The 11,624-nt window shown below is 28.8% G+C and overlaps 2 protein-coding genes across 2 annotated transcripts; one reads left to right on the top strand and one right to left on the bottom strand.

The window, feature by feature from the left end:
• The first annotated feature begins 259 nt into the window (after window positions 1–259).
• On the top strand, window positions 260–2,732 carry LOC126768997 (thioredoxin domain-containing protein). The gene is made up of 6 exons (XM_050487528.1): window positions 260–594; window positions 1,062–1,247; window positions 1,361–1,499; window positions 1,634–1,795; window positions 1,898–2,023; window positions 2,249–2,732. Exons 1-6 carry the CDS (start codon window positions 462–464, stop codon window positions 2,460–2,462), a joined length of 960 nt encoding a protein of 319 aa, XP_050343485.1. The 5' UTR covers window positions 260–461; the 3' UTR covers window positions 2,463–2,732.
• LOC126769001 (ELMO domain-containing protein 2) lies at window positions 2,706–4,329 on the bottom strand. Its single transcript, XM_050487533.1, has 2 exons — window positions 3,661–4,329; window positions 2,706–3,594 (listed from the first exon to the last, which is right to left on the bottom strand). The coding sequence occupies exons 1-2, from the start codon at window positions 4,177–4,179 to the stop codon at window positions 3,172–3,174; spliced, it is 942 nt and encodes a 313-aa protein (XP_050343490.1). The 5' UTR covers window positions 4,180–4,329; the 3' UTR covers window positions 2,706–3,171.
• Window positions 4,330–11,624: the final 7,295 nt, after the last annotated feature.

Below are 11,624 nucleotides of genomic sequence, written 5' to 3'. Positions count from 1 at the left end.
AGTTAAATTAGTAAATTTATGAAAAATGAGCAATTTTATTAAATGCTTGAAAGGATGCAGATAGATATCATATCATAGATCACAATTCAATTCTTTGTGATTTAAAAGTGTTTATTGAATTATTTCAGTGAAAGAAATAATAATCAACTGTCGAGATAATAAATTAAGAGAGAGAGTTGATAAATATTAAAGCTAAGCAACACTATGACAGTGAACTGTCTTGTCAATGTCAAGGCTGTCAAAAAATTGGTTTTGCATAGTTTCCTAGCCTTAGTTTTATGAATAATATTGATATTTGACCTTGATAAAATAGCTTATATCAGTAGATTTAACAAAAAAAAAATAAAAAATTTTTTGGGATGCTAAATATAGTTTTATCTACATTGTTTTAAATTTATAAAGTTACAAGTAGATTGTCATTACTGAAACTAAGCCAAGTGGTTCTTTTCGATACTCGAAGAATGTATTTAAAAAGTTGCTGGTTAATTTTGCTTTTTGCACTTTTAAAAGCCAAATGTCAAAGTTTGCAAAGTGTAAGTGATGATGAATTGTTACAATTTATAAAAGAAGAAGAAAAGCTTATAGTATTATTCTGTAAGTATACAAAATAATTTGTAAATACAAGTAATTAGATCACCTTAAGTAAGACTTCATTTTGCCTAGATTCTAGCCCACAATTTTGGTACTTTCGTAAAGTTTAATATATTTATATTGGATCATTTGGCTGTATAAACAGCAAAGAATAACATTGAGTACACATAATGTCTGTCTATACATAATATTTTACATTAAAATGTTAATATGATGACTAATTGATCAAAGAAAGATCAATTGAAATAAAGGATATGATAAATATTTAAAAATAACGTTTAAGATGTTTTTTAAATCATTAGTATATCTTTTCGCTTCACATTTAGCTACAAATTGCTTAAAGTGGTTGATATCTTGTTTACAATTTTTTTTTCTACAAGAATTTCAAATATCATTAAATTTGTTTAATTGAATATGCATTTGTATAATTTATTAATAAAATTCTTATTATAAGTCTTTTTTAATTTCAGCAAAACAAAATTGTGTTATGTGTGACAAATTTGAAAAAACACTTGACAGTTTGTATGAAGATTTTCAGAAGCACTTAAATGCTGAAACTATAAAAGCAGTAAATAGTCATTTAGCTAGACTGTATTGTCCAACTAAGGAGCCAGCAATTGTTTTCTTTAGACATGGTGTTCCTTTATTATATGATGGTAATTTATTTAAAATTATTAATGCTTAAGTCGTCAATAAGAAATATCCAATATTAGCAAAGTATTGCAAGAAATTAAACATTTACTTTGATAATTAAGTTTGATTTGAATAGGTGAAGCGGATGAAAATGAGGTTTATGGATTTTTGGAAAAGAATCAGTCACCAGCAGTTAAGGAATTAACAGATAAAATATTTGAACATATGACTCAAGCTGCGACGGGTGCCACCACAGGGGATTGGTTTGTTATGTTGTAAGTAAATATTAATGCTTGTGTTCATACATTACCATCTTACTTTTAAAACATAAATTTGTAGTTAAAATGAGGTAAATTCAATGACAATAAATTAAATTATTGCTTTTTTTTCTATTCTCACTTTATGACAGCTACGGTGCATCTTGTGTGGAATGTCAAAGATTACATGCAGTTTGGGAAGGCGTTGGTGCCACATTACGTGGCAGGATTAATGTTGCCAGGATGGATGCTAACTTAGCGGGTCTTAATACTGCTAAACGTTTTAAAGTTAAGAAGCTGCCAGCATTTCTATTGTAAGTTAAGTTTAAATTATACTTATATATTAGTCAATGTGAATTTTTATTAAATAAAATAATAAATATTTTTTAAATTAATACTTTTAATAATATTTTCAGTTTCCGTTTAGGCAAAGTATACAGATATGATTTGCCCAAAAATGATATTAAGTCATTTGTTACATTTGCACAAGACTGGTATAAAAATTCAAAGGCTGAAGCTGTACCTCTACTTTCATCACCATTGTAAGTAATTTTTTGTTAATTTATATTAAATCAGTTTCAAGAAATTTAGTTAAAATTTTTTGTTTCTAAAAATTATTGTAATTGTTGTTTATTGGTCACAAAAATTACGATAATATAACTGATGTTATTTATTATAATTTACAAAGCTTCTTTCTATTATAATTTATATATCTTGAATACTATGTACATTTTGCTTGTATTTTAAATATTATTATTACTTTTTAGTGATGAATTGGTTGATTGGTGTGTGGAGATGATAAGGTATAGCATTGCTTTTGGACTGGAAATATTGGCAAAATATCCATGGATTTGGCAAATAGGTGTTGTTGGTTTTGGTTTAGTGGCTATTACAGCTCTCATTGCAATTATAAAGGCTGGAAAATCTAAAACAAAAGATGTTAAAAAAGACAAACAGACGCAAAGCAAGAAGAGCAAATGAAACACTCAATATTAAAACAATATATTTTAAAATAGTTAAAACTAGTGCTTTTTTTTCATATTGCATTTTATTCATCCGTCCACATTATTTGTTATATATGAAGCATGGTTTATTATTTAAATTTTGGGTTTAAATATATTTTATGTGTATTTTTTGTAATACTTAATAATGAGACCATATCTAAACTTTGAGTAATGGGTAACCCATTACTTAAAGTTTAGGTGAAGATTTTGTACTTTTATAGTAAATAAACAGATTATATAATTACTTTTTTTCTATTTTATTTTATGGTTAAACAATTAAACTACTTTCTGTGCTTATGTGAATTTTATTTGCAGTTATTCTTATCATGCAGCTAATGTGGCTAAGAATAATTTTATCACAATTATGTCATGGAGTTATCAACAAATGTATTAATCAAAAGTGATCATTTATTTTATCACAGTTAAAATAAATAAATAGTTATGTAGTGTTAAATTTCCCTGCATAATTGTACTGAGATATCTCAGTTACTATTTCATCTTACATGAAAATAATTTATATTAGAACAAGCATCATTACTCATAAGAGCACCATATATTTCAATATCTGTGTGAAAGATAACATATTAGAGGTGAATATTTGCTAAATTATACTATAATTGCATATTTTTAATAATATAATATGAGATTAAGATCTATAAAACAAAAGCGATGACTAGTTTTAATTGTTAAATTGTATCAACTTCTATATTTATTCTGAACACAGATGCTGGGTCAGCTAATTCAGTGTGAATTGCATTCTCAAACTTTTTAAAAATCACAGAAAATTCCATAATGTTTTCAGGTTTAGACTCTATCCATAGTTTGTCAAACTCGTAAAAGAGATAACAATAGAACTTATGGAATAAATTAACACAGGGCAAATACTGCTTAGCATTAAACATATATGTTTTTGCAGATCCATCTTTAAGAAGATAATAAGCCATTGAAGTTAAATTTATACCCACAATAGCAAAAGTGTAGCCATATTTTGGATGTCTTGAATGGGTTAATACATGACTTGACACTTCAGGGTATTCAGAGGCAAAAAATAATAGATTTTCTAAGCCTAGAAGTCCCATACCACGAAAATCAGTTTTTGGATCATCTCCCTGAAAAAAAAGTTATTTAAATATTTTATAGAAGTATTACATAGTATAGACACTACTAATAATTACCTGAAAACCAATGTATTGCCATTCTTTTGTCACCCGTGCTTCTAGAGGATTGTTAGGTACTAATAAATCCCACAATTTCAATAATTTATCTTCATGGTCTAAGTTATTACTATCAAACTGTGTGCGACGAAGATCTTCTATTTCATCTACCAGTTGTCGATAGCTCCAAATTTGTTGTAAGCTTCTCCGAAATGAAGGTACAAAAGCATCATGTAGTTTTGGATTTATCTTTTTAACTCTTAATATGATGTTTATAGATGGATCAAGAATTTCATGAAACTGTGATGATATAAACCTTCGTTGTTTTACTACTGTATCAAAAAACGACACGACCTCCTTAATATCTTGCGTTCGACTTAACATTAATGATTTTTCAATGTTGCATGTTCTTTCGGCTCCAGCCCTATCGCCATAACATATCCGCTGTAGTTCGCAAAGCTTCGTAGTTTTTCTTAAAAACCATTTTATGAAAGGCCGTAAATACCATTGTAGTACTGACCAGAGATTAAACAAGACCATTTTATTTTATATATCAACTTAGCAAGTTATTACGTACTACATAACTTTTTTTATTACTTTATGCTTTAAGCTTGTTGCATTATGTCATGTGTATATTCCTATTACTTATGAAAAGCTTACTATTCCCATAGCTAATCTGATTACGATTAGAATTTAGAAGTATTATCCTAAAATTGCACGTCAGTCGTCTGTCAGTAAAATGTCAATGTCATTTTACATTTATTAACTTTACACTTTCAATTTACTGAGCACGGCACTTTTATCAGTAACCAAAGAGAATAAAATCGCTATGTTTTGCCCGTAGACAGAGAAACAAATAGATCAAGGGGCCGTGAAACCGCGATTGAGACAGAGATAGTTTGTTAATGTGTGCGTATAATGTTGCCATAGTAACTGCATTCCCTGTTTTGGGAGATAAGTAATTTTCAGGATTTAATTAAAACAAAATAAGTTTATTAAATTTTACTTTTTAATATTTATTATACTTTTTTTTAATTAAAATATTTTTTTGCTTTCCAACTACACCCAAAAACTGTTGCATTGTTTGTTTATGTTTCCGTTATCAATAGTATTTCAACATCTTTATATGGTACTGGATAGCATTCACCTCAGAAGTTGAGATCTAAAACACTCAATTAAATTATTACTAAAGAATGGTTGCCACATATATTTCTATGTTAACCTCTTGACTCGGAATCTAATAATATTATAAATTTATGAAGAATGTTAAATAATATTGTCGCTATGAAATTATAAAAAGAAGAACAAATAAATTAAAATAACATATTTTCATATAACGAAGCACTTTAGGTTATTATTGGACTCCATATTTATTTGTTTACATTGTCGACGAGTCGATGTTTTTTATCGAAAATCGGGACATTTTTTGAGCTGACGCACTTACGTGATAAATAATTATAGGTTATGAATGATAAAAACTAAAAAAATCCCATTATCTTCAGGATTTTAATGAAATATAAGGTTCCGTCATGCGATGGCATAAATAAATATCACTAAGAAATGGAAAAAATAGTCGTACTTACGCGTAAAAACACACGTCGGTATTTTTCTTCTCGCTATCACTTTAACATAAAATAATACGACAATGCACCATTGTATAACCTTCGATATGATATAAGGATTGTTTTTCGGCCTTTTCACTGGATAAGAATCGTTTTCTAACATAAAAATAAGCGAAAATTGAAAAAAAAACACAATGAACGCACCAACTGTCAAGTTTGTTTCGCTACTTGAGTAGCGAAACAAACACCAAAACTGGTTATGCGATAAGGGACAAAAGATTTGATAATTCTATCTCTGTCTAAACCATTTGTTACGTAATTTTCGTTCCCTTTCTTGTGTAAGTGAGAAGGAAATCGTCATTGAGTCTATTAGTTTCTCTGTCTACGGTTTTGCCGGTAACGAGACCTGTAAAGGTGACGTCACAGGTTATTTGCAAATAATTTATCGACTTGCGTTGCATGACAACGAGCGTGACCGGTGATGTTAACCACGAAAAGGCCGTCGTGTGAATACAGAAAGTGTATAAATAACGCTTAAATAAATAAAACACAAGCCCAATACCATATTTAAATACCAAAAAATATTTGTGTATTTAAAACAGAAAATATTTTTTTGTTCCCATTGGTATATCCAAACAAAATATTAAAAAATGCAGATGCTACATTGAAGGTAAAAAATAGATTGATAATTATTATTAACAAACAGAACAGATGGTATGAGCAATGATTACGATTATAATGTGTATTCATCAATCATGATTACATTAATATAATATATAATCATATTCGATAATTAATGATTATTAATTTGAATAAGCTAATCAAAATTATAATTACTTCGTTTAATGTGCAGCTTGAGTACTTTTCCGAAAAATCAAGGATTTTTTTTAGTATCTAAGTTTCAATTGGTCTTTTCTAATGATATTACGTCGGGGGCTCTGACAATTCCTATTAATTCCATATGCTATGATGTTTTTATGTTTCCAGAACATTTTTAATTTGTATTAAATTTAATTAAAATATGAGCTTACCTATCAATGATCAAGTTATTTGGTATTTTAACGAATACCTATAATAAAAGAAAAAAACTCACTTATTACTTTTTTTTTTTACATTTGCTGGGAGGGCAAATGACTCTACTCAACTTGATGGTAAGTGGTAGTAGAGTCCAAATGCGACAACGGCCAGTACAGTTGGGAAGAATGTTCTGCACTAGCCGCCTTCGCCTTGCCGGCCCGTAAGATGCCTCTTCACGCCTTGTTTGAAGGAACCCGGGTTGTAAGAGGAGGGAAACACGTGAGCTGATAAGGAATTCCATTTTTTGGAATCGCGACAAAGAAAGGAGTTGCCAAATTTCTTTGTGCGCGATGGAATTGATGTCACAGTTAGGCGGTGACATCGAGAGCCAGCTCGCGTAGACATATGAAGGAAGGGGAAAGCAGGAATTAGAGAGAATAATTTCTGAGAGCACTCGCCGTGATAGAAACCGTTCAGCGCTGCTTTCTCTCGACGCAATTGTAAAAGCTCGAGGGTGTTTGTGATCCTTATGTCGCCAATAATGCGAACCGCACGTCGCTGCAACCGATCCAAGGCCTCCAGTAGGTACTTAGCGAAGCCATCCCAAGGGTGCGAACAATATTCAACTGAAGACCGTACCTGTGTTTTATACAACAGGCACAGTTGTTGTGGCGTGAAAAAACGCCGCACCTTATTTTTTTTTTTTTTTTTCTAGAATAGGTAGGCGGACGAGCATATGGGCCACCTGATGGTAAGTGGTCACCAAACGCCCTTAGACATTAGCATTGTAAGAAATGTTAACCATTGCTTACATCACCAATGCGTCACCAACCTTGGGAACTAAGATTTTATGTCCCTTGTGCCTGTAATTACACTGGCTCACTCACCCTTCAAACCGGAACACAACAATATTAAAAATTGCTGTTTTGCGGTAGAATATCTGAGGAGTGGGTGGTACCTACCCAGACGAGCTTGCACAAAGCCCTTTCACCAGTAACCTTGTTCAGTACTCCGAGTTTCCGTGAAGCTGTTTTTATAACAGCCTCGATGTAATCCCTTGGACGAAGGTCGCAGCGAACGTCAATCCCCAGCATGGCGATTTTGCTTTGTATCACCAATGGAGTACCTCAGAGGGAGGAAATAATTTAAATTTTCAGTTTTTTTATTGACGATTGACGAACATACATAAAGATTGTGCTTCATGATGCTGGATGGAATACTGGACAAAATAAAAGTAGCTTAGTCCGAAATTGTGTTTTATTTACTTTGAAAATTGTAATCATAAATATTAAAATTATTTACAATGCAGCATACAATTTCATCTTGTCTTCATTTATATACACAAGGCGACGCGGGAATTGCATTTGTTTATTCATATAAGTAGGTATAGTAAGTAGGTAGTTACCGATTATTATAGGAAATTGCAATATACTAAATTAGAAAAAATAACAACCAGGTACTACATTTTATTATACTACTAATGCATCGTGAACAGATTAAGTGTAAGACTATTGTACAAATAATAATTTCTTATCATCTATTGCGTCTTCTATAGGTACAAAATATCATTTATGCATTTATAAATAGGGTCACACGCTTTTTGGTAAAAAACAATACTTATAAAAAGAGACTTTCAAACGTGAGATGAAATGTTTCAAAGATTTTTAAGTGTATATGTTTTACCTATTTTATATTTTAGTTTTACTATATTAGCAAACCTACTATAAAAATACTTTTATAACATTATTGAACACTTAAACCAACGTTTTCATTTATATTTTCAATAAATAATACTTGAATTTTGTATTATCTGTTTCATATCAATTTGTAAAGTTAAAAAGAAAAATGAAACTTAGGTTTTATGTATGTGAATATGGATATAAAACCAATGCGTATGCTAAAATAAAATTAAGATCATGTTTGGTTAATTAATACATATATACATGTTGCGTTATAACAAATTAAGGTAGACAGTTTTATATTTTCTTGAAAAGTCTTAAAAAGCTATCGCATTGTTTTGGTATTTATCTCACTAATGTCTTTTCGTGCATCTTAATCCTAGTGTACTATAACATGTCTACTTATACGATATATGCAGCGTAATAATTAATATAGCGAAATTAAAATTGAAACTAATACATTTAAATATATTTATTTAGAGTAGTAACCGTTTTCCTCAAAGTACTGATTAAATAGAAGGTTTTAGGTATAATAAGTTACTTTTAAAATTATAGGTTGCTTTTATAGAAGATCCTCTGGGTAGGTTACCTCATCAGTTATTCTACCGCAAAATAGCTGTACTTGATATTGTTCCGGTTTGAAGGGTGAGACAGTTTAATTACAGGCACAAAGGACATAACATCAAGGTACCCAAGGTTGGTGGTGCATTGGTGATGGTTAATATTTCTTGCCAATGGCGATGGTCAACAATGCCAATATCTATGGGCGTTGATGACTACTTACTATGAGATGGCCTATATGCTCGTCCGCCTAACTATTCTATAAAAAAATACGGGGTAAATATTTTAAATGTGAATGAAATGCCACTTTGTTAAAGTGAATAAATAATACAATTTTAAATATTGTAAATGGATAACTTTTTAAAGAAAAAACATAAGTATTAAAAATATTTAAGGATTATCTGTTACGGTAAAAACTGTATACTTATATTTTAAACATATTTAATAATATCTATTAATGATAATTTAGCAAGTTCTCTTGCATGAGTGGACGGAATTTTATTGAAAAAAGTTATTAAGTATTGATTATTCATTCGTATGCATCAACTTGATAATAATTATACATAGTCGTACTTAATCTGTTCTTTGAGGAATTCGATTTATTGTGACAGATATATAGAAAAAATATTGTAGGTTTTATTATTATTCATATTTTTATATATAGCTTTAACAATTTTGATATCTGGGAAGATACCATAGTCGGCCTGTTTTTCACAATCAATTTTAAACGACTACCCGTCTATTATTGCTATTGATTTGGATTTTGGCACAGTTATATAAGTTCTTTGTCGGCGCTTACCGAAATAATCTTGAATGAATTGAAAATGAATTACAGAAGGAATTGTTATTTAAAAAAACTCAAGTGGTATATTACATATATTTCTTTCAATATTATACTGAATCCTCGATATCGCGTCAGACTATTATTACCAATTACGATAATTTATGAACATCTTCGATGATTTACTTATAACACACATTGAATTTGTTATATTCGCAGTTAAATTATTAACCCAAATTTTGTTATTGTTTTCAAACAGAATCATAATAAAATCACAATATTTTTTTTATATAACTGTCATATAAACATTATAAATAATGCAACAATTGATGAGGCGTTCGCTAGAAAATACAAATTACTACTGGATTTTATTGTTTTCAAGTTACAGCATGTTTACTTCCTTATCATCTAAAATAGATTGAAAAATTTATGGTAACATACCTACTTATAATCGATATAAAGCAAATTGAACTTTTATAAAAGGGCAAAGCATTATGCCCTACTGTAAGTGAAAATGCATTTTTGTCATACGAGTTTTATAAATAGTCTTTATAATATAACTAGGGTAAGCGAAACTGCAAAATACTTGTTTTTTCTATGCTAATTACTATGTTTACTGGTTTCGTTGCAGTTTCTTTTGAAAAGGATTTACAAGAAAATTATAAAACAATAATTATTTCCTTAGATATCAACTTGTTTTAAATTGCTGTTTACATTTAATACAACCACTTAAAACTTATAAGAAGTGAAGTGTTTATTAATTCGTGTATATATTTAAACGTAAGGTTTTATAGGTTAATTTGTCTTAAGCCCATCCGCTACAGCTATGTGTAAGCAAAATAATTATCTAATACTAAACAATGTTCAAAATATAATTATCTTATAGTATAACGATGAGTGGCGCTAAAAATATAATATTTTCTATAACAAAACAACATTTTAATAACAATAATTTTATTATTGTATTATGACATAAATATATTTTAATTTGTAGTCTAATTAAATGAAATTTATACAAAATATATATCTGAAATAATAATTATTCTCGTTGGTCTATTATTTTGCAAATTGTAATGATTTTTTTTTAAATGTGTATGATAAATGTGGCTTGAAAATTCATTTCTAATCACATAAATTATAAACAATTAACAAAACGTCATAAACATGTTTGACCCGAGTTACAAACATTTATTTAGCATATGCATAAGCAGAAATGAGGTTTTAAGTTATTTTGTAATATGATAACGTACGATAAATGTAATTATATGACAATGGCACTGGATTATTTTGTATAAATTCCATTAAAAAGAAATATACGTTTTAAATAATAATATAAATATAATCAAGGTTAGGAGGATAAAGATTTTATAATTTAACAGTATATAGTTGAATCAACGGCAGAATATCATCTTATATATTTTTAACAGAATATAGACAATAAATTTATTTTTGTGTCTTATAAAGCGAATGATATGTTAATTTTATCTTATAATTTAACAGTAGTTATACAATTATACATCGCGAATTAAAATAGTATCACTTCGAATATTTTTATAAAATTTGGGAATGGTTTAAATTTAATAATTTTTATGATCTTCAAAAGTTTCATTTAGAAATGAAGATCTTTATTTAGAAGTAGGTAAATCTCAAATTTAATTATTTAATGATTATTGTTAAATATCTATTATATGTATTTATTTTTGTTTTTGAATTGAATTTTAAAATTTCATCACATTTATTGATGTGGAAACTTTTAAATACGTTGTTATTATAATTAATTTTTAAACGAAACTTAACAATTCCAAGTATAAAGTTATAAATATTTTATAGATTATAAACATCAATCAATGGGACGGCATGTCTTAGAGTATATAGCCTTACTTTAAAGCCAAGGACAGAAGACAAGCCAAAGGATTTTTACTCATTTAGTTGCACCTCGTATAACGAGAGTTGAAAAAATTAAGTGCTTGAATTAGTCAAACGACGCTTAAGCAACAGCATTATTTGATTATTATTTTAATACACTAAATAGGTATATTGCATTTTCAGTCACTGGCTATTGATTTTTTATTGGTCAATATCTTTTAAATCAATGAAAAATTTGTTTGAGCATTTAGAGATGTTTTGGATTATAAATAATCGAGGAGTTTTCTGTTACCCGTTGCAAAACACGTATTTTTAAAATATGATGTCGAACAGAAAGAAAACATTAATAATTAAAATAATTTCATAATATTATACAATTTAATTTACAATATTCAAGCACAGCCAAAACGGGTTTCTTATTAAATACAATTTAACTATACATACAATATAGATAAGGTATATAATTACCAAAAGTTGACTCTTTGGTCCGCTTTTTTAATAAGCAAAAGGCATATAATC

Source organism: Nymphalis io, chromosome 6, assembly GCF_905147045.1.
Source record: "Nymphalis io chromosome 6, ilAglIoxx1.1, whole genome shotgun sequence".
Taxonomy (NCBI): Eukaryota; Metazoa; Arthropoda; class Insecta; order Lepidoptera; family Nymphalidae; genus Nymphalis; species Nymphalis io.
Note: the sequence above shows the minus strand (reverse complement) of the source record. Positions and strands in the feature narration are given on the sequence as shown.